This window comes from Lissotriton vulgaris, unplaced genomic scaffold (assembly GCF_964263255.1).
Source record: "Lissotriton vulgaris unplaced genomic scaffold, aLisVul1.2 SCAFFOLD_2214, whole genome shotgun sequence".
Classification (NCBI taxonomy): Eukaryota; Metazoa; Chordata; class Amphibia; order Caudata; family Salamandridae; genus Lissotriton; species Lissotriton vulgaris.
In genome coordinates this window covers 50,052-73,756 of record NW_028252012.1, presented here as the reverse complement: position 1 = coordinate 73,756, position 23,705 = coordinate 50,052, and the positions used below count along the sequence as shown (strand labels likewise).

The following is a 23,705-nucleotide window of genomic DNA, read 5'->3' as shown; positions in this document are numbered from 1 at the left end:
GATGAACTACCTGATCTGCCCGACCCCCCCCCTCTTGCCCACCCCCACCCACCACCACCTTTGAAGGTTACCTGGTCTCGTTACGACCAGGGGTGTGACATCAGTGTAAGCGAGCCCAGCGGGCTGGGCTGGTTTATAAATGTATATTACATATTTCTCATTTTCAAGGCTTTCATAGGAATGGTTTCTTATTAGGTTTCAAAATTATCACAGGTCATAACAAGCATTTGTAGCTTTTCTTAAACTCTGTTGCCCCAGCAACATTTTTCCAGTCTATTCTTATGATTATATTATGAGGGATACCCCAAGGAGGATATAAGCAACAAGTCCCCTATGCAACATATCTTCATGATGGAATTTCACCACTGCATTTGGGGCAATTTCTTAATAAAGAACTTTGCATGAAAAAGGCCGGACTACAGTAGATAGGGGTCCCAGACCGGACACAGAATTATTTACAATTTTTTTTCTCCAAAATTTGATAGAAATTTGATCCAAACAATGAACATGCACAGTGTTTTTATTTTCACTGCACACTTATTACCATTCAATTCAGCATATTCCACATTTGAGTCAAATGTGGAATATGCTAAATTGAATGGTAATAAGTGTGCAGTGAAAATAAAAACACTGTGCATGTTCATTGTTTGGATCAAATTTCTATCAAATTTTGGGGAAAAATTTTGTAAATAATTCTGTGTCCGGTCAGGGACCCCTATGTACATATCGATTACTTACCCAGGTCCCACTGACTAAATGGGTCTAACCCAATTACCTATAACGGACTACAGTAGGGCAGCAAATTTAGACTAAATAAATATACTGTGTGAAACTTTCAAAATGTAATGAATTTCCCATTGAGCAAATTCTCTGTTATTAACTTATTGGTGAGGATAGTACCGAGCAAACACGCTGTAGGGTATATATCCCTATATTCAAATATTTTTGGTGAAACTGCCTTGTCTAGATATTTGTTAAGTAATTTTGCTGGTGTTGCTCTACTATTAAGAAAACATCTACTGAATTAGGTGCCAGCCTTTCCCTGGTTAACTTCACCCTGCCGCTGCAGCATCTAGAGAAATTTTTATGAGTGGGGAGAGTAGGATGAAGGAGGTTTGCATCATTTTCTCTCCCACAAAGGGTATTTTGAGTAACGCACAATGTTTCTTCGAAAATCACATCCGCCGTAACTTTATTATATCTCAATCATGCCCCAAACCTCACAAGGGTGTTTCTGCCGACTACAGTGGTAAAACTGGTCACAGAGACCCTACTTGGACAATCCCCTACACCGAAAGGCCTGCAGGAAAGTAACTAACAAAAATGGTTACAGAGGGTAGCATCTACATGAAGCTCTGATATGACAAATCAAGCTCTAAACACCCTTGTAGAGCTGTCAGACGTAGTAGTGGCACTAGGCCTCCAAAGCTCCTCCCACAAGGGCCTTGGATAGCAGTTTAACTGCCTGGGGAACCCCCAGGCCACAGAGAACTGAACCTAGCCTCTTTGTGCAAACTGCTGGGAAAGAGCTATCCTCTGCCTAAGCAGGGCACGTGGCAGTTAGGACAACAAGTTCTGGCCTACATCTGGTTATAACTTTGGGAGTCTTAATAAACAGCAACAAACAAGTGATCTGTGTGAGCCAGACGTACATATTGGCAAATCTTCTACGGAGTATTCCATTCTGTCTTAGGCAAAAGAAACAGGCTATAAGCATAAGATTTGACCCTCCTCCAGTGGGCAGTCCAGTGAAAAACATTAGACCATGTTCCCTGTGAATGGCAACACAAGAAATCTCAAATGCGATTTAAATATGGAGGGTCCAGTTCGCTACGGTCACAGATAAAATAAATAATGAAATGGAATGCTACATAAAGCAGTAACCAGCATGGTTCTCTGTCAGGATTAGAGACAGGCATTATACTTTCAACCCCCTTTATAGACATAAGAAGCCAAGAAAAACCAAAATAACTTTGCCCAACCAACGCAGAGAAATAAACTACAAAAAATGATCAAATATAATCAGTCTCAGCACAGAGTCTACACAAAAAGAGACCTCTGGGTCCTCCCAAATTTCCCTCTATGCTATGTTGCTCAGCAGCCACTTAAGCACTTTATTTCTGTGTCATGATTTCTGTGTAAATGTGGGTAACCGTAATAGATTTGAAGTATTAGTGGGGACAAGTTAATGCCTAGCTGGAGCTTGTTAGAAGTCTACCCCTGATAAACTAAAATCATTCCGTGCGACTACTTTATATATGGATTTAACAAGTGTCCATAAAGGGTAGGACAAAGTAATGAAGGAAGGAAAAGAGGTAGGAAGCGCAACAGGAGAGGAAGAATGGACAGAAGGAAAAGAGGTAGGAGAAAAATGAATTAAGGAAGGAGAGAAAGTAATGAACAATGGATTTAAAGGTATGAAGAAAGTAAAAAGAAGGAACAGAAAGGAGATATGGAAAGAAGTGATAAAGGAAAGAAGAAAAGGAGCAAAGGAAGAAAAAGTGTAACAGAAAAATAGTAAGGGACCAAACGAAGAAATGAGAGGAGAGGAGATAAAGTAAGAAAATAAAGGAGAGAAGAAAAGGAAGCACAAAGAAGAGGACACAAATAAAGAAGGGCCAAAAAAGAAAAGACAGGAAAGAAAAAGAAACTGAAAGAAAAGTTGAGGCTGGGACAAGGAAAGAAAGACAGTAAGCGGGAGATAATAACCAGAATAAAGGATTGCAATGAGAGAAGAAAGACAAAGAAAGTGAGACAGTGAGAACAGTACAAAGTGAGAATGAAACAAACAAGGAAAGAAATGGAACAAAAAACAAAAAGACAGAAAAGGAGAGGAAACAAAGAAATACACAGAAAGAAGAGAAAGAAGAGAAAAAACAAAAGGGAAGAAAATAGAAAAATATTTACATACTGTGCTACACTAAACAATGCACATTTGTATGAAGACCCTTCAAATATTTACGTTCCATTGACATAATTGAAATAAACTTCTGACTGAGAGTCATCCTCAGAAAATTAATTAGTTAATTAAAGCAATATTTTTCAAGGGTGTTTTTTAGAGAGTTAATATTGTGCTTTTTGTAGGCAGGCTTCTCAGCAGGCAGCAGCACCACACTTGTATTTCACAAGAGGGTGTGCTCTATGCTGCGCCTGCACTGCGAGTCAGGCCTTTAAGTGCAGCACTGACAGATATACTTCCAAAGTTTAGGCAGCGAGCTACTTCAAGACCGCCTGTGGACTAGTGGCTTCCAATCGATGCGTTAGACAACTCTACTCTACCCCCTTGCAGTCCTTTGACGGTTTATCAATGTGAGGGGAGTGCGGCCTTTCTGCAGCTCTCTCGCTGCATCGGCCTGTGGGCGCAGAGATGGACTCACATGTTCTCTCCCAGGACAGGGGCGGCTCTAGGCTCATGGCGGCCCTGGGCAGGGAGCGTAGGTAGGGGGCCCCGGAAGAGGGGATCCAGGCGGGGCAGAGCGCGGAGGCCAGTAAAGAGGGGGGCCAGGGTCTTTGGAGTGGAACAGAGCCGGAGACCGCCAAATCCCTGCCAGGGGCCGCTACGCAAATATGTATCCATCCTCAGAGGATTATTATATTAAGGATATATATTGCATGGTGGCCCTTGGGGTTTGGTGGCCCTGTGCAGGTGCACAGCTTCCACATGCCTAAGGCCGCCCCTGCCCAGGAGGAGCCCAGTTGAGTACCCACATGGGCGACACTACTCTCTCCATGGAGACAGGAGAAGCACGGTGTCTATGTAGAACTCAAGGACGGATGCACCCATTTTATCAGACGGCTGATGCTGGGCGGCAGTGACGCAGCAGAGTTCCATAGAAAAGGTTTTCTGCTATCACTTCATCAGGGGAGGCAGGAGTCGAGCAGGAGGCGCCTTTTGTGCTCTCTTGTGCCTTAAACGGGGCCCAGTTACCCCGAGCCTCATGTCATTTTACTGGTCTGGATTTTCTTGTCGGTAAAATCTGGCCTGGTAGACTGACACCAGGCGAATCCGAGGGCAGGAATACTGCGTCATTTAGAAGTATTGTGACTGGGAATAACGCTCCACCAAATTTACAATTAAAGCCAATCTCAATGTGGTAAAAGGAGCAAGGAGATGTATTCAAAATTCATTTAGGAAACATTTCAAGTAAAAAATGTTGCATGCATATATGTGATGCAAGTCTGCCTTTTTTTCACCTTCACGGAAAAATATTTTTCTATGCGGGAAAAAACCCCTGTACTTCAACTCATTTAAATATGGGAAGTCTCTCTACCTGGAAACACACTTACTCCCGTCAATGATAGGAGCAAATTTAGGTGGGAAACTCCTGAAAGGTGAACGCGAATGCTCACATATATACAGGCGTGCGACCCATCCAGAAACACTTACAATTTCTTCAGAAACCCAAACTTGTGCAAATTCAATCATACCAGTGGTATGTGCAAAACAGATGCACCAAGTGAACGTAAAAAGGCACCATCCTAAGTCTGCGACTCGGGACTTAGTTTTTAAATGTATAAAGGCTTTGTTGCTCATGTGAGTTAAACTTAGATGAGCAAAAAAGTTATGAATTGGCCCCTGAGTGTTTGATTTGCACAATTTACCACCAGTAAGAAAGTGCAATATGTCAATCAGGAGGACACAAATGTGGAGCAGGGCCAGCAAGATCACGCACACAACCTTCCATATTTATTGAGCAGCTCAAAAACTATGAAGACAGCAGAACATGCAATAATAAACTTAGAAAATGGGCTAGATCGTTAGTAAGACAACTTGGAATGATAGCTGTAACAGGCAATATGATTGGTGCATGTTCTGTGGACACTGTATTCTTTAACTGAGAGGCGACAACATGAAACCAAAGGCCAAAGGGATCCTGGGTTAGATTTCAACTAAAGGCGGCATGACGGAGTACATTTTAACACCAATTAAAAGTAAAGCTTGACTTACATGTTTGTAGAGCTCTGTTAAGGTTGTCCTGCATCGCCTTCCTACATCCTGGCACAGTCTGTCCATTTGCCTCAGAGGTCGAACTCTTTACATTCTCGAGAACTCTCATTTCACGAAAACCTCGCTTCTCCTGTTGAAAGACAGGGGAAAATCATAACTACAATGTTTCCCCCACCGCATGTTCTCTTATAAAAAAAATTGCACAAGGGGGGTCTTAAGGACGGAAGGGGTCAGGTACGGTGCGGGGTGTGCGAGAGACAGAGTTCCCACAGTAAAAATACAATTTTCTCCTAAAATGAGTTCCCAGGCACCAGCAGCCGGAAGCGAACTTTGAAAGTAGGTCCAACCAGAACCGTGTAAAGGAATGCATGTAGAGCGTCCATATCTGGGACTTGCGGTGTGTATAGAAGTCAGTCATGGGACATTCAATCTCATCAGGTCTCGTGGAAATGGACTGCTGGTTGTCCCAGAGTTCGGTAATGTATGCGCTGGCCCAGGGCGTCCGACAGTTTCTCTCTAAGATCAGCGGGCATCTTGGTGTTCCCATTTTCAAAGTACTAATGATCGCAAATGTCAGCTTCCAGCTGGGCCAGTTGTGTGTTCAGTGTCTTTAGTATCCCTGACTGCTTGGATAGCAACTTTGCAAGCTTCCCATAATGTGGATGGGGAGTCAAGTGACTGCTCCTAAGGACTACAGGGTTAGGACTACAGGGTCTAGAAGCGCGTGTGGTGCTAGTGTGTGTGTGCCTCTAAGGAGGGGCAAGACTTCCAGCAGAACGAGAGCATGGTGTGATAGGTCCCTGGGAGGTGGGTTATGGTGGTAATCCAAGTGAGTACATCTCGTGTAACTAGCCAGTAGTCTATTCTGGACAAGGTGTTATGCGTGGAGGAGATGAACGTGCCTTCTGCGCTGTTGGCATGATTCAGTCATCACATGTTGTGACGGTTGTTATCCTGCACGAGTCTGTGTAGATGAACGGCATCTGGATGAGGGTGTCAAGTGTTGTTGGACCTCCAGCAAAGTGGTCCAGTATCACGTTAAACTGCCCACCACAGAGTATCGTCCCAGATCCTGTATTAGTGATCACATGCCAAATTGGCGAAGACGTTGAGTCAGTCCTCATTAGTATCCTATATTGAGGCCAGAGTTAAGGGAAAGTAGCACATTGTGCCATGGGGTTATGACAAATCTACGCTCCATGTCGCAGAGTGCCCGATGTGTGTGCCACTGCAGCCCTTTTGTGGAAGAGGATGGCAGTGCCCAGGGCATAGTTGGAGTATAAGGAGGTAAGTATCTAAGCAGCCCACCCAGCCTGAAGGGGAGGGTGAGTTGCCTCAGTCAGGTGCAGCTCTTTGAGAAGCAGATGTCTATGTGGTGTCTGTTGTGGTAGGTATGGACCAGTTGCACCTTGCATCGGTCATTGAGCCCATGGATGTTCCTGGTTAGGAATGTAGTAGCCACCATCAGGTGCAGAGGTGGCATGGAGGTAATTGACTGCATATGGGGAAATTGTGACCTGCTTGTATGTATAGTCTTAAATATAAGTGCTTCAACATTATGGACTGCACAGTGTGTAAAGCAAACAGGGAAAAGACAATGCAAAACACACCCAACATACACTTCAACCCAGCCAACTGTTTGAATAAGCCCAGCCCACTCCCACCCATTTCAACATCCCAACAATTGTTCAACACATTGGGACACATCTCTTGGAGTCACCAAAGGTCCAGGCGTACAACCCAGTTGGTACTAGACTTGGTGGCTTAGAAGAAAGAAAGTAGAACAGGTACGGTGTGAAAGCCATCTTGCTAAGTCTGGTGAGAGAGGTCTCTGATGCAGGCTCTGGCTGTCACCTGTAACTTCAGTCTGGAGTAGCAAACTGTCAGGAGCGAGTACCGGATGTATAAGGAATTGCCCACAAGTTCCCACATGTCGCTATGGTGTCCCTCTGTACTTGCTATATCGGTGGCTGATTCAACCATGTTAGAGGTTGCACATTTGCAAGAGAATTTCATAGCCGGCTTGGGTTCTGTGAAGTAATGAGGCTTACTGTCGATGTTTGATGCGTAATTTGCTCGGGTACAGCAAGGAGTAGAGGATCCCAACTTTTTGAAGGATGTGTTTCATGGGTAGGAACGCCCGGCGAGCATCCTGAACTGCTAGTGTAAAATCAAGGTATAGGGAGACAGCATTTCCCTGATACTGGACTGATTGGCATTCTCTGGCAAGCCTCAGAATTCCATTTCTGTCCTTGTAGTTTTACAGGCAGGCTAAGAATGGGTCTTGCGGGGGCTCCGGGTGGATGGTGTGGACCCAGCACATGGCGCACACTATGAAGACCACTTTTAGGGCATCGCCAAACAGGAAGCGGCATATATTTTCAATATAGGTTTCATTTTGTTCTGTTATTTCTGCCCTGTAAGCTCAGGGAACCACACTGTGTCCTATATCTACCGTGTGGAAGAGCTTAGTATTGGGGCCGCCTCCCAATCCCGTCCCACAATAGCACCTTTTGTAGTGACAACCAGGTCCCAACAGGGGCCCCTCACCGTACAGGCCTCAATAGCGTCGGTATCCACCTGGGCCTAACAGGACCCAGTCCTTCCTCTCACTGCCTCTTTGCGTGGCTGCTTCAATGTGCAGCTTGGCGGTCCTGTCCCCTAGGTGTGTTGGGCCCACTGCCTTACCATGGCCAGCCATGTGTAGAGTTAATTTACATGTATTTACATTTTGTTGTGAGTTACGAAAAACGGCATCCTACAGCCTTTTCTTTCACGTTTCCTGTAACACGGCAAGAGTCTCATAATACACTTTAGTTTTCTTTCTTGGACTGCAAAATGAAAGGAATTTGTAAAAAGCTATCCTCACTGTATTTGTGAGCATTTAAGCTATTGGCATTGTAAATGACTATGCCTTTTATTTATATGTTTTGATAGTTAACACATAAATAAAAGGCATTGTCATGTACAATGCCAATAGCTCAAACTCTTGTAAATGCGTGACCTATTCATAGAAGCGGCCGCCATTGTCCACGGCTGCTTAGAATGTGAAAGTGCACACAGAATGTTGCAGGAAAGCATGTCGTGCCTGCAGTAGGAGAAACACAGTAAAGAAAATAGTGCTTACAGACTAAATAAGACTCACAGTGTAACAGGCAAACTAAAAGGGCCAGTCCTCATGGGAGGTAACAAATGAAGACCAGGCGGTACTAAGTTGGGGCTAACAAGCCTATTAAAGAATCAGAAGCCAGCATTTACGAAGGACAATGACACGAGCCAATGAAAAATATGGATGGAGAGTGGGCGGGGCTTCTATTCCGTACTCCAATACAGCATGGCTGGCAGAGAAGCGCATGTGCTGCCCAGGCTCAACCTAAAAAAAAGACTTAAGCATTAATTTGTCAGGCGACACAGCCTGACATTTAACCTCTGCCATTTGTCTTTGAAGAGCAGTAAATGTGACAAGATAAAACACAAAATTCAAAGATATCTTAATTTATTGCTTAGACTTTTGCAACCCACCAAAAATCGGCTCAAGGCTCACCAGTGGGTTGTGAACCACAGTGTGGGAAACACTGCCCTAAATCACGCTTCTGCTCAACATCCACACCACTCCAACTATGGGGCTGTCTGTTTCCCAAGGTAGGTAGGACAGCAATTTGGGAGATGACTGAGGTGAGTGGTCTTCAGTGGTCCTTGGTGGTAACACCTTGGGCACTGGCACCGGAGAACATGTGCCTGTGAACGAAGAGGGCTCTTGGTGGGACTGATTGACCCAGCATTAGTAGCTCTCAATTAACCCGCACTTGAGCTACGAACTTTTCTCCAAACATTTTTACCATAGAAAATGGCCACTACCATATTAACCTGTTCATCGAGCAAGGACAATGAACTGTAAAGCAAAAGTTGAGTAGGACCAGCATTTCACCTCAAAACTTTAACTAACCGCTAATTATAGTCCTTAGGACTTCAAGGAAGGACGCAAAATGTAAATTAGCTCAAAATAAGGCATCCCTAGCGAAACACCATAATCCTGTCTCCACACAAAAAATATTTTCAGTCTTTGGTTAAAATTATTAGTAGTACACTTGTCCTCTTCCATTCTGGCTATAATGGACGCCGGAAAAAAAAGAATAAAGTCTAGCCCCAACTAGTAGTCCATTCATAATGATTTGGAAAGTAAAGGGAACGGTATGTATCCCATAGGAAGGATCATACGCGGGCTTTAAAAAGAAGTTCTGCAAACAGAGGTTCTGGGAAGTATAATTAGCATTTTTATGTCAATATAGGATTTTGTAATGTGAGCAGAGGGAATGCATGGAACAACACATTTTAAGGATGCATCGCCACAAACCAAGGGAAAAGCAATAAGCTATTGCCATCTAGTGGGAACATTTAGCATTACAGCGCTACATTATGTTCTTGTTTTACATATAGTTCTACGAGTATTGAACTGCTTGAGGTTGGGTTTTTTTTTGGGGGGGGGGGGTGGGGAGGGGGAGAACGATTCACAGTGGACAGAAAAGAGTTTGGATTACTTGATAACACATGGCGGTTACCCAGACACAAGTGGATGAAGTAGTGTTTCAGTGATTTCTGATAGTGGCAATGGAATCTGTAAAGGAGTAGAGAGGCATGGTGTGGGTTTGTACAGGATTTTGTAAGTAAAACCATACTAGTGAGTTTGTAAACTAGGGATCTAGTCTACTGCCACACTGGAAAAGTTTATGAAGAAAGTGGAGTAAAACTTAGCGCATTTGAGGGCATCAAGATGTCATGACAACGGTCACTGATACAATATTTGGGCAAGTAGCAGGATTGGGACACATTTTGTAATGATCCTTGTTAAATTATACTAGTCCAGCTTTGCATTTTAGCTCCTTGTGCAGCTTAATTGGATAATTGCTTTTGTGCAGTAATCAAATGATAATAAATGTACGAAGAAAGTGTGAGTTTCATGCACTTCATGGTAAGCACGTGTGCCACACAACTTTTGTTGCCAATGTGACGTAAATGTAAGAAGAGTAAGAGACCACAATCCCAAAATCTCCGCCCTTTGGGGGAGGCCTCTGAATTTTGAGGTCAAGACGCACTACTCAGGTTAGCAGATATTAATATAGCCCCCCCCCCCACACCTCCCACCCCGCCACCATCCCCAGGACTGAATTGTGTGTTGTCGCCAAGCCACCAGTTGTAAGGGACCTGAAAATTTGAAAGACTGTTGCCTAAAAAAATCGATGAACACTAACAAATTCATAGGTTTGTGAGCAACAATCAACGTTTTGCAGATCAATCTGCAGTCTGTAAAATTAATTAGAAAATAGTAAGAGCAAATCCCTAACTAGGGTGGGAAAGCCATTGGTACACACCCCATTTTTCACCGGCATGTTGGGGGAATAGGTTGCTCCAATGGGGAAATGCTTTCTCTATGAAATTTGAAAGTGGTTTAGCGTATTTCAGCCACATATTGTTCAATGCCTGTGGACGGTCCACTACAACAAGGAGGGGCCCTACCTTTTAACATGGGGACAAGGCTACAATTGTTCCATCCGCTAAAGGGTCGACATGAATATCACTGAAAGAAATGGCACTTACCTTCTGTCACGAGAGTCATCACAGGAAGTGACAGTGAATATGTTGTGAAGTACAATCATACAAAGAACGTATGTTTCAAAGTAATAACAACATTAAGAATAAGAATAAAAATAGTAATTAGTGGAAATCAATCTTGGGACTTATCCAGTCGCCCTTCTGAATGGACTGTGTTGCACAGCAACTCACTTGTGTGGCACTGATGCCCAACCCCTTGACTAAATGAAGGGGGAAAAAAGATGTTTTGGTTCAATTTGGAGTGTCTGATACTCCATAGTGCATATCCATCCAAAATACCACATTTCCAAAATTGGGCAAATTATTTTAGGCCGTGTGTATCACTGACAAAATGTCCTAGTTTGACTGAGAGGGGCTATGACTCTTCTATAAACGTACTCACCAGACTTAGCCCACATATTGCCTTCATGGAAAATTAGACTTCGGTTAAGGTATTATATGGTAAAAGCATCTGCTGTTATGTCGTTTAAGAGGGTGTGTGGCAAAACCCTGAACGAAAACCCAGCGAAACCAGCAGCCACAGCTATTCAGAAATCGAGCCAATGGAGCAGAACTTTTAAACAGCGAAATTACACACCACGACTTTGAAATATGCAGGTTTCAATATGCAAATACAACTACAGCTAGAATTCAAGATCCCTCCATTGCTTTATCCATCTCTCTTCTTCCTCGAACTCTCCCCAATTTCCTTCCTTTCGCTCCCACCTTTCCTATTAGTTTTGGTCAATTATGAAAGTGCACTTTTACAGGAAGATATTTCTTTTTAATCTCAACATGTAAAATTTCTTCAGAACTTCTTCAAGCAATGAATATATGTACATTAGCAAAAGTGTTAACCTCTGGCGGAAATGCAAATACTTTGCACTACTCTGTAAAATGTTGCTCATCTGCATGCATTTTCGGTGAAGAGTGTACATAACTTGGACGTTCCTTGATTTTATTTAACATTGTAAACCCAACATCCATTTTTGGTCTTATTTATTTCTCTTCTGTTACACAGAAGGCGCTTGCACCCGCTTTTTAGGCCAAGCCTGGGCAGCACATGTGCTGCTCTGTGAGGTATGCTAAAATTGAGGTATGGCATAAAAGCTCCGCTCATTTCACGCCCATCTTTCCAATTGGCTCCCGTTACTGTCTTTGCAAATGCGTTGCTTTTCATTTGTAAATAGGATGAATAGTCCCTCCTTGGTACCGACTTGTCTGCATTTGTAACCTCCCATAACGACTGGACTTTTTACTTGTGCCGTTACACGGTCTGCTTTATAAGTCAGTAGCACTATTTTCTTTATTGATCTTCCCGTATTCCACCCACGACATCGCAGCATGATTTTAATAATGTATTTATTTAAATCATATGGCGTTCTGCTTTAACAGAGCGTGCCGCTTTCACTTTAGTGGCCGTAATACAGAACCTTTCTGAATTAATAATGGGCGGTGGAAAAACCTCCACCCTCTTTGCAAGTGTACACCCAAGCTACCCTGTGCCGACAGTGCAGCTACTGGTTTGCAGGACTGACTTTCAAGCATCATGAAGGACTCCAGGCCGGACTAGGACCTCATGCTTATTCCATACCCGGGTTGCCTGACGCACTTCCACGCTCCCCTCCTTCCTTTCTCTCTGGACAGCTGCAGAAAACCGGTATGAATGGCAGATTCATCAATGCTGTATTAGTGTGCACGTCCTGTGCTCGTGTGTGGAGTGGGTTTGAGCAGTGTGCCAATGCCCACACGTGCAAAGTAACCCTACCATAATGGTGGTAATCGCAGGCATATTGTGGGCATCCATGGTATGATGGCACCTATCTTTGGCGTAGTGTTAGACTAAGCAGATGTTAATTCTCGATATATTATGTGCATCCATGTCACAGTGGTGCAGACCCATAGTTTAATGGTGGCCCTGGCATTAAGTTGGCAATCAGCAGCGCATTGTAGGCATACTTGATATCATATTTACGCTGGCAGAATTGTGGTAATTTCTGGCATATTGAAAACTTTAATTTCACACGATTAGTGATTCTCGCCACTGGGCACATCCTTGACACACAAAAATCTAATTTGGGTCCTAACTATGACAGGAATTTAGAACCTTTTTCGCGCATTTTAGACCTGACACGATTGGCGTGAGTCTCCCTTCCATTTTTGATGTTGCCGCATGTGTTTTTGCTGGTGTTAGATGCTTTGGGCACTGTGCCACTGCCGTCCAGTGCCACAGTGCGAGTGCTCCCTATGTTAAATTAATGTATGAACTCGTGATTCCATAATTGACTGGTTTGGTTTACTTGTCAGACCCTAGTACAGAGCACCAGGAGTGCCCATGGCTTGTAAACAAAATGCTGCTGGTAGGCTTGCAGCACTCGTTGTGCCACCCACAGAAGCAGCATGTAAAAGTGTGTCTAAGGTCTGCCATTGCAGAGCCTGTGTGCAGTCTGGTACAGTCATGCTGACTGGGCAAGTGCACCCACTTGCCGGTTCCTAAACCTTCCCTTTTCTTCATATCAGACAACCCTATGGTAGGTCAAAGGGCAGGGTGCATTGCAAGTATAAGGTAGGACATGCCCTGGTGTGTGTGGCATGCCCTAATAGTGAATTACAGCCATTTTCGTTTTTCACTATTGCAAGGGTACCTGTTCTCCCTAGGCCAGAATGGGCAGTTAAATTATTACATTTTATAATCCTAACTGACTCAGAGAACATGGTAGAAATTCAAGTTTAGTATGCCTGAACTCAGAATGATTAAATACACATTTTAGTGAAGTTGGTTTTAACATTCTGTGTTTGAAAATACCACTTTTAGAAGGTAGGTATTTTCTTGCCTAACTAGCCAAGCCTGCCTCTGCTAGGTTGTGTATTCCTTGTCTGGAGTTTGAGTGACAGGGCTGAAGGACTGGGTTCTTTAAAACCCAGCGGTGCCAGGGCACAACACCTGAAACCTTCGTGGGTAACCTGCTCCGGCGTACGAATGACAGAGACACGGGACACTTCCTTCGGCGTCAAAGATTCAAGGTTTATTTGCTGCAGGGAACACAGAAATCACAGGAAGTACATCGAGTGTAGTTCGGGGAGACTGCTTCAAATTGGTTCTGTGGATCGCTCCTTTTATACAGTTTTTACCCATAGGACAACATGGCACACAAAAGTTTACAACCCGGTTCCCACCATTATCCCCCAGAGGGGTCGCTTTGGTCACTTTGATACACATGAGGTCCGGAACATAAGTGCGGAAACATTTGGCGGTTCCCAACTGTAAAAACCCATCTTCCCATCATTAGCGAATTCCAATCAGCAGTAAAACAGATCGAAATAGGAACAAGGACAGGTGCAGAGGAAGACGGAGACAGTGGGGAGATCGGAAAGGGTGAAAAAAGGGGAGGTATCGGGAAACACGAGATACAGGCATCAAAGGGACGTGCCTAATGAGATGCACGGCTGAGACAATAAGTCCGTGCGGCAAGATGAGCCTCGGGCAGCGCCATCTGCTTTACAGTAGCATCCCCCTCGTCATAAAGACACTTACAAAGGACATGTGTCTTCCACAAATATCTTGGGAGTCCCAGGGTCGCGAAGCGGACAACGTCCGTTCGCTGGCTACTTGAGGGCAAGAGACAAAATGGATGCCGTATCTAAGATGGAACCCGTGGGTACAGATGAAAAACCCACATAACAAACAAACGGTTTAAGTTAGCACAGCGAAACTGCGCACACTTACTAAACTCGTCATTTGCGGTTCATAGATACCAGACTCGACCATATTCGTGCGAGTCGAAAACACCACTTACAATTGTCACGGAACCTCAGACGCTCCTTTTGCCCTCATGTAGGCAAGCACTAGTCGGAATCATATTCGATATTCATCAGACCATCGAGATGTTGCTGTAGCATAACTCTGTCCAACCGAGTCCCCTTGGTAACAGGTGGTTGTCTCATACACGTTGTAGCACAGAGGCCACATAAGGCAGGACCACACTGCACACAAAGGCAAGACGTGAACAGGAACACTACAACGACTCCGATGATCATCAGAATCTTCCAACCCCAAGTCGACATCAGGCCCCAAAACCATCCAAGTAGCGTCCAATCCCCTACATCCACGTGTATGGATTCGGAGATCTTATGCAACCTCGAGATGGCTTGATAGACAGTTGGAGCGCTATCTGGAATAAAAATGCAGCAGCTCGAATGGATCACCTTACATACCCCACCTCGATCTGCTAAGATGACATCTAAAACCATACGGTTTTGTAACGTCATAAGTCTATCCGCCTGAAGTTCAGTGGTGATATTACCAAGGGCACTGGCAGTAATATTAGCTGTCGATTCTACCACTCGAGTCAACTGTCTCAGGTTCCTACTATTAACCATAGGTCCCCAAAACGGGAGGAAACCCTTGAAAAAGTCTCCTGCCTCTTGACCGGCAGTATCCTCTTCGCTAATTACGCCTCGCACAACTCTAGTCTTATGATAATCGGCATCTACAGTGAACGTCGGAGGCAACAAGTTTGCAATGAAGCATGAGCCCATGAAGTCAGCGGGCAACCATGCATATGCACGATCATAGCAAATAAAGTATGTACCCTTGGCAGCCAGAAACACAGGGGACGAGACCATCGGCAGTATGTAATTTTCAGTGCAAGCACTCGCTCCAAGTCGGGCTTGCGATCTTCGGCCACGACCCATGAGACAAAAATTACCAGTGTGGGGTACGACCCATATCGGAGGCGAGCTTTTAAGCTGCTTTTCGCTAGTGAACGCACTATATTCACCTCTACTTAGGACCCTATAGGCCTGTATCTCTTCTTCGGGAATAAGCGAGGGATCATAGATATCACTATCTAAATCCTCTATTGCTATCGACAAAGGTTTTTGATACGAGGTAGGACCAGAGTAGGGGGAACGTGGTTCTCGAATGGGGTGGAAACCCAGTGCGCTTCGAAACATTGTTTGAAATGCTCGAGCTGACCCTTGGGAACTATACGGTAACACCAGATATGGAATTCCCTTATCCGTAGTATGTGGCATCAACCCACACACCCAACAATTAGTAGTGTTAACCACTAACTGATGCTGATGAAGGAGCTGAATAAAGGAATTGTTGCGGAATTCTACACGTCTAGCCTGTTCGTGTTCCGGTAACATATGAAAGGAATGAGGAGAAACAGTGGAGGTAAGTTTAGGGTCAGGAGCAGGAGTAGGTGTAACAGAAAGTAAGAAGTAAGACATCGTATAATACACCCCACCCGCCAATAATGCAGAAGCAGTCAAAAACAATACAAACAGTTGGAACATAAAACATTTGGTACGACTGAGTTGCTGCAGCTTAAATCTATGAGCCTGAGCTCCTTCCAAATCATTCAGCTTCGAGAATGCCATTCCCTACGACCGTCCGCAACGTTTCTTGACGCACTTCGTTCTGTGTAGCAATAGTCAATCCCTAGGAGCTCCCAGGAACTGACGGCCTTTAACCTAGCGTCAAGACCTACTATCCAGAAGGAAGTACGCGCGCGGCCCTACGGCCTTTAATGCACAATATGTATATATGCAAAAACAAAGTCTCTCAGCTGTGAAAGCAAAAAGTATAAGGAATGAAACTCAATATATATGTACAAAATAATTACAGTGGTACGAATGTTCAAACTGATCATGGAAAACGGGATAATGCAGTTATCAATACAGCAAAGCAGGATCTTTTATTAGTCTTTAGTGCTAGATCGTAGAAAGTATCGAGTTTTCCCAGGACGTGTCTGCTCGTTAAACAAAGGATCCGTTGAAGAGACAACGTCCCGCTGATCAGTTGAGTGTTCTGGTCTTGAGTCTTTTGATGATAATTGTTCAACAGTGTCTTTCTGCTGCGCTGAGGATTCTCCAACCGGCTGCGCGTCGCTAAAAGGTACGAACACCGGCAATCCTTCGGTTTCAGTTGATGCAATGCCTCTCCTTACCCACGGGTCTGTCGGCAAAGGGATAGGGACCTTTTTGGTATGGGTGGCATGCACCCAATTCTTGCGTCCCTCGAGACGAACAGCAGTCCTCGTGGCAAGGAGAACCTGATAGGGACCAGTAAACCTCGGGTCCAGGTTATTCTTGCGTGAAAAATTTCTCGTCACCACCCAATCTCCGGGCTGGAGCTGGTGGCCTGGACCCTCCGTCTGCGTTGGCAATGCGTCGTAAACCTGTTGGTGAATTAACCTCAGTTTAGCAGTCAAGTCATGGAGATAATCGATCAACATTGGGTACTCAAGATCGCAGAACATTCCTGGCCTAGGAACCCCCCACACATTCGCAGGACGGCCGAACACTATTTCATAGGGACTAAGCCCTACTCGGGAGTGTACAGTCGCCCTAGTTGACAGTAATGCTAAAGGTAAAGCGTCAGGCCACGAAAGACCAGTCGTAGCCTGAATCTTCGCTAGCTTTAGTTTGAGGGTGCCGTTATACCCTTCAACCAATCCAGCTGACTGGGGATGATTGGCGCTGTGGAATTTCTGATTAATTCCAAGGCCCTTACACACACTCTTCATCACACTACCCACAAACTCACTTCCGTTATCTGACCACACGACTCTAGGCATTCCATACCGAGGAAAATATTCCTTCAGCAGGATTTTCGCAGTAGACAAAGCAGTATTGTCTTTGAGAGGATAGGCCTCGATCCATCGGGAGAATGCGCAAACCACAACTAAAACGTATTTCAGGTTATTGCATCGCTCCATATGGATGAAGTCCAATTGAATCACCTCAAAGGGGCATGAAGGGGGAGCAAAACTGCCAGGAGGAGTTGGGGTTCCTTTGCCAGGATTGTACATCATGCACACCATACAATTCTTCACCAGACGTTCAGCACATTTCGTGATACCATCATTCTTCCACACAGGAGACAATAATTTGCAAATACCTTTCGCGCTAATATGTGCTAACCCATGCGCCATTGTCACAACGGCCAGCACATACGCATCCGGTAACATCCATCTTTTCTGACCAGACAAATCAATCCAACAACCATTCGCATCCAACTTTCCCGTACTTTCTTTCCACTTCGCCTTTTCAGTCTCGGTGGCCTCATTCTGAATTTCTTTCACACTTTCGATAGTGTCTTCGCACATGCTCGATTCTGTAGGCCACCTAACCGAACTCGTCACATACATTCGAGTGCTAAGGTTTCGGGCAGTCTCCTTAGCAATCTCGTCCGCAAACGCATTACCACGACCAACATCATCCGTCACCTTACGATGCGCACTACATTTAACAATTGCAACTTGCTTAGGCAACGTCAGTGCATCCAAAAGATCATTCACAAGCTGGCCATGCTGAATCTTCGTACCATGCGACGTCAAGAAACCTCTCTCTCTCCACAATCGTCCAAAACTATGTGCGACGCCAAAATGCGTATTGGCTGTCGGTAAACACATTCACACGTTTCCCTTTCGCTAACACACACGCTCTAGTAAGAGCGATCAGTTCTGCAGCTTGGGCAGAATTCTGGTTTAATCTTGCCGTCTCAACAACAGTATTCAACGTTACAACAGCATAAGCAGTAGTCACATCGCCATTCGGCAACTTAAAACATGACCCATCCACATACAGTGTACCGTCCGGATCTTCCAATGGGGTGTTTTTAAGGTCCACTCGACCTTTTGTTTCTTCCTCTGTCCTCAAGTAGCAATCATGTTCTGCTACTTCATTTGACTCTGTGCTAATTGGTAACAAAGTTGCCGGGTTCAGAACATTACAACGTTTTATCTGAATATGACTTGCCAGCAACGTCAGCTCGTACCCAGACAACCTCGCACTCGTCAAGTGCTGAGTTTTCGTACGATTCAAAAGAGTATCGACTGCATGCGGAACCATCACCGTAAGCATATTATCCATGACCAATCCTGCTGATTGTCGGATGGAGACCGCAGCTGCCGCAGTTGCTCTCAAACAACTCGGCAATGCTCTAGCTACTGGGTCCAAGGTCGAGGAAAAATATGCACATGGACGTTGCTTACCACCAAAAGGTTGCGTTAAGACACTCAAAGCACAACCTTCCCTCTCGTGCACATATAACGTAAACGGCTTACTGTAGTCAGGAGTACCTAACACAGGAGCCGAACACAATGAATCACGCAATTCAGAAAAACTTTTCTGACATTCTTCCGTCCATGGTAAAGGAGTTGAAACATCCTTGCACGTAAGAGCCACCAATGGTTTCACTAGCAATGAAAAATTAGGAATCCATTGCCTGCAGTACGACGTGATACCTAGAAAGGCACGCACATCTCTTTGGGTTGTTGGCACAGCCATTCGCGCAATTGCTGCAATTCTCTCTGGGGTCAACCTCCTTCCCTCCTTTGACAATAAGTGACCTAGATAGGTTACTTCTTGACAACAATATTGGAGTTTAGAAGGGGACACCTTATGATTCAGCTCACAGAGATGTTGCAGCAACGACACCGTAGCAATTTTGCAAATGTCCTGTGTATCAGCAGCCACCAATAAGTCGTCGACGTATTGGATTAAGGCCGCACCAGCCGGCAACCTAAACGCATCCAGTTGACCCTTCAAGGCTTGGCTGTAAATAGATGGACTTTCACAGTAGCCCTGAGGAGCGCGTTTGAACCGGAAGCTGCGTCCACCAAGAGAGAAACCAAAAAGGTCTCTGCTCTCCTCGGCAATCGGGATGCTGAAAAACGCATTTTTCAAGTCAATCACCGAAAACCACGATGCAGAAGCTGGAATCAGAGTCAGTAGCGCCGTGATGTCAGGCACAACGGGGAATTGAGGAACCACAATTTTATTCACCTCCCGTAAATCGATAACAAAGCGATAAACAGGGGGTTTTGAAGGATCAGTACGTTTAAGAATGGGCAGCACAGGGCTGTTGCACACGTTTCCCCGAGTCTCCTCAATAACATCTTTCTCGATCAAATCATAAATGATCGCTAACAGTGCTCGTTCACCATCAAGGGAGATACGATATTGGGGAATACGTGGCAATCGCACATTAGATTTCAACTGTACAACATAAGGGGAGATATCAAGTAGGCCCACATCATTGGGACCCGTTGCCCACAAAGACGCAGGAAGAGAACTCAATTCCGGTGGGAGCTTATCGAGGGACAAGTACATGGGAGAGACAACCCTCTCTCCTAACGTAAGCTTTACACCCGCAGGAGAACAATACAAAGTCGCATACAAACGTTTAAGCAAATCCAGGCCCAAAAGATTTTCACCACAACCCGTAGTCAAAATCAACGGAGCTTCTAGCTCACGTGGCCCAATTTTAAGGGGCAAAGGGCGCGAAACTGGATTGCTAACAGGGGCGCCAGAGAATCCAACGGAAACATTTGTTAAGCCAGACAAAGGTGCGCCAGGGAGTTTCGAATGCCTGATGGAACTTTTCGCTGCACCAGTGTCCAACAGAAAAGGCTCAACGACGCCCGATGTAGCAACTGCGACGTAAGGCCCTCTCTGATCAACCGGAACTGATACCACTCCCTCTCCTTGTCTATGGCTGTCCTAGTAATTACAGTCGTCAGTTCCCTGATCGACGTAATAATCGTCTACATTGTACTGCGCAGATCGTCCTTGCGACGATCCACGTTGATCGAAACAATTATCGGAATTTGATGAGTTATCTGAGCGATCGTTCTGAGTACCGCGACCTCTACCACGTGGTGCCTGCTGCGAACCACCCCGACCTCCTCTAGACGAGTTACCACTATTACGTTCATTTAGAACAGGACAATTGAATTTTATGTGACCCTCTTGTCTACAATAAGCACATTGATTGTACCCTAACGAAGATCTTTGGGAAGAGGAGTCATTACGAGTTTGAGATCGGTTTGATTGCGGTTGCGATCTATTCTGTTGTGAATTATTCTGATTTGAACGTGGGGGATACGCTTGCTGAAGCAGCACTTTAGTTTTGAGCTCTTTGGTCTTTTTATCAGCACGGTCGCTCTCTTCTTTCTCTCTATTCTCATAATATTGTGCCGTAGCCAATATCTGAGCTGAAGTAGAAACGGCCCATGCACTTTCTGAATTCCTCAATTTATTGCTCAAATCGGGCAGTAAGTTCGAAACAAATTTATCCACAAACAATCTTTGACCACCCTCAGTACCCATATCCTGTCCACTATGGTCAACGAATGCCTCCTCAAACCTCGTGAAGAAGTCGGAAACACTCTCGTCCTTCTTTTGCTTACAGGCTGACAATTTGTCCCAGTTCACCCTCATGGCTGGCATAAGAGTTTTCATTAACGCTATTATTCGTTGAGGAAGATCAACAATCAGCTGGTCGGGTTTAGCAGCAGCCGTTTGTCCGGCATCTGCCGCGACAATAGCAGCCCAAGCACCACCTAATTCATTCGGATGGTTTTCATGACGAATCTTAGCCCATACCGGTTGCGGTACGACATTGCCGAACAACATGTCGATATCGGCTAGATTCATTACTGTAGCATCTACGAGCTGCGATAATTCTTTGTAATACCCTGCAGGATTCTTGCGAGGGTCAGGCAAAGATTGCTTCACCTGTAACACTTCCGAGCGTTTCCATGGAAGATGTATCCATATTCTCTGGAAATGCCCCACTGTCGTCGGAGGTTGAGCATTAGGATTAGGTGGTATCCAAACCGGTGGAACTTCACGCATGGGATATTGGCCAGACTCGTCTGGCTGTTGTTCAACATCCTCGACAAACAATGCATGAGGGATCGGAGCGGGGCGAAAAGATAGTAACCGCTCAACAGCACGTCGGACGTTAGTATCCACTATCAGTCCATTCGAGAACTGAAGCTGAAGGTCAGACAGGGCGGTCAGCACCTCATCAGGCGCATCGGCCGCTATCTGATCATGAAGGAACTTACACATTTCATTAAACACATACCTCTGGGTTGGTATATTGAATTGACAAAATGTTTCGAGGACAACACGGGGTGGACTTCTAAGAGGATTTACCATCCAACCCATCGCCATGTTGTATAGCGCAACGCGTTCTCTGTTTCCAGGAAGCTGACTACGTCTCTGAGGACCGTCGGAACCAGCGGACCCATGAACAGGTCCGAGCGAATGAAAGAAGCTAGCCGCAAGAGGAGAATTACGACTACGAGTAGAGGGAGAAGTATAGGACACAGGACTAACAAGTGAAGGAGTAGAAACAGAAACAACAGCAGGGGTTAACAGAGCAGGAGCAGTAGCGGGAGCAGGAGTATGTGGAAGCGGAGGAGCAGTAGGGATAGCAACAAGCAAAGGAGCAGGAACAGTCGGAAAGGCGGGTGCAGGTTGAGGAACAGGCAAGGGAAGAATAGGTGCAGGAACAGGTACAGGGGGAATCACAGGGGCTGTGGTACCCTGTACGTACGGAGGTGGCGACTTCATAAGATAAGACATTAAAGGATCCTCAACTGACTCATCCTTCTTGTCCGACTCCGTAGGCAAAGTAGGATAACATTTGTCTACGGTCATACGCTGTAGTCTATCAAACACTTCCTTATCCTTAACCTCCTTATCACGCTGAAATTGCTCTGCTTTCTTCACTATGGTAGCAACATTATCTCGCTGATTACGTTTAGTCTGTCTGATGTCTTTCTGTCGGGCTTCCTTACGCCACAACCGAAAGGCATCAAACATGGCCGGCCTTGACTTTCTTTCGAACAATTTAATTTCTAGATTATCTAAGATCGGGGCCTCGAAGCTACCATGAGGTGGCCAACGAAGGTCGCCGTCCTTCTTCGTGTATTTAATCCAATAATCGTTAAAGGTAATTGGGCCTAGCCCATGCTTACTGTACAGTTCATAAGTGGGAGTTCCAACTGGAGGTATCGGACATGAGTCCTCCAGTCGGGAATCCATACCACAAGGTCTGAACCAACTAAACAAAGTACTGCGACCAGGCATCTTGCACACTAGCCGAGTTTCACAAACTTCAAGGGTTACGGGATTTACCAAGTCCCAGCAAAGAACAAAACCCTCGGTTTTTGGCGGCTGCAGTCGTCAAACAACACAACAAAGTACGCTAGCAAAGTGTCACCGACAAAAACACTCACACAGCGTGAACAACAAGGACACTCGCTAAAGTGTCAACAACCAAGAACTCTGGGAGCGACCCACAAATACTTAACTCAAAGATCGATGGCGTCACCAGGAAGGCCCGTCAATCGTCTCGCTATACCAAGGTCTACGCCAGGCGCCAAAACAGGTCTACAGTCAGGGCAGCAGTCCGTCGCAGCCGTCAGGAGGCGGGAATCTTCGCGGGAAAAGTCTTCGGGCCACTTATTTCGACAACAGGATCGATGAAGCGGAGTGCACCTTCCCTCGGAGATTTCACACGAAGTTCCTCACGATCGTCGGGCTTGGACCGGTACCACTGATGCAGCCCCACGTTGGGCGCCAACTGAAGGACTGGGTTCTTTAAGACCCAGCGGTGCCAGGGCACAACACCTGAAACCTTCGTGGGTAACCTGCTCCGGCGTACGAATGACAGAGACACGGGACACATCCTTCGGCGTCAAAGATTCAAGGTTTATTTGCTGCAGGGAACACAGAAATCACAGGAAGTACATCGAGTGTAGTTCGGGGAGACTGCTTCAAATTGGTTCTGTGGATCGCTCCTTTTATACAGTTTTTACCCATAGGACAACATGGCACACAAAAGTTTACAACCCGGTTCCCACCATTATCCCCCAGAGGGGTCGCTTTGGTCACTTTGATACACATGAGGTCCGGAACATAAGTGCGGAAACATTTGGCGGTTCCCAACTGTAAAAACCCATCTTCCCATCATTAGCGAATTCCAATCAGCAGTAAAACAGATCGAAATAGGAACAAGGACAGGTGCAGAGGAAGACGGAGACAGTGGGGAGATCGGAAAGGGTGAAAAAAGGGGAGGTATCGGGCAACACGAGATACAGGCATCAAAGGGACGTGCCTAATGAGATGCACGGCTGAGACAATAAGTCTGTGCGGCAAGATGAGCCTCGGGCAGCGCCATCTGCTTTACAGTAGCATCCCCCTCGTCATAAAGACACTTACAAAGGACATGTGTCTTCCACAAATATCTTGGGAGTCCCAGGGTCGCGAAGCGGACAACGTCCGTTCGCTGGCTACTTGAGGGCAAGAGACAAAATGGATGCCGTATCTAAGATGGAACCCGTGGGTACAGATGAAA

At 45.4% G+C, this 23,705-nt stretch overlaps 1 protein-coding gene across 1 annotated transcript in view; it reads right to left on the bottom strand.

Moving 5' to 3' along the window:
• LOC147662693 (biogenesis of lysosome-related organelles complex 1 subunit 5-like) overlaps positions 1-23,705 on the bottom strand; it is a 202,488-nt gene that overhangs the window by 145,236 nt on the left and 33,547 nt on the right. The window contains exon 3 of the mRNA XM_086950973.1: positions 4,949-5,078. Within this exon, the coding sequence (XP_086807099.1) occupies positions 4,949-5,078 (130 nt within the window). The remainder of the gene's footprint in view (positions 1-4,948; positions 5,079-23,705) is intronic.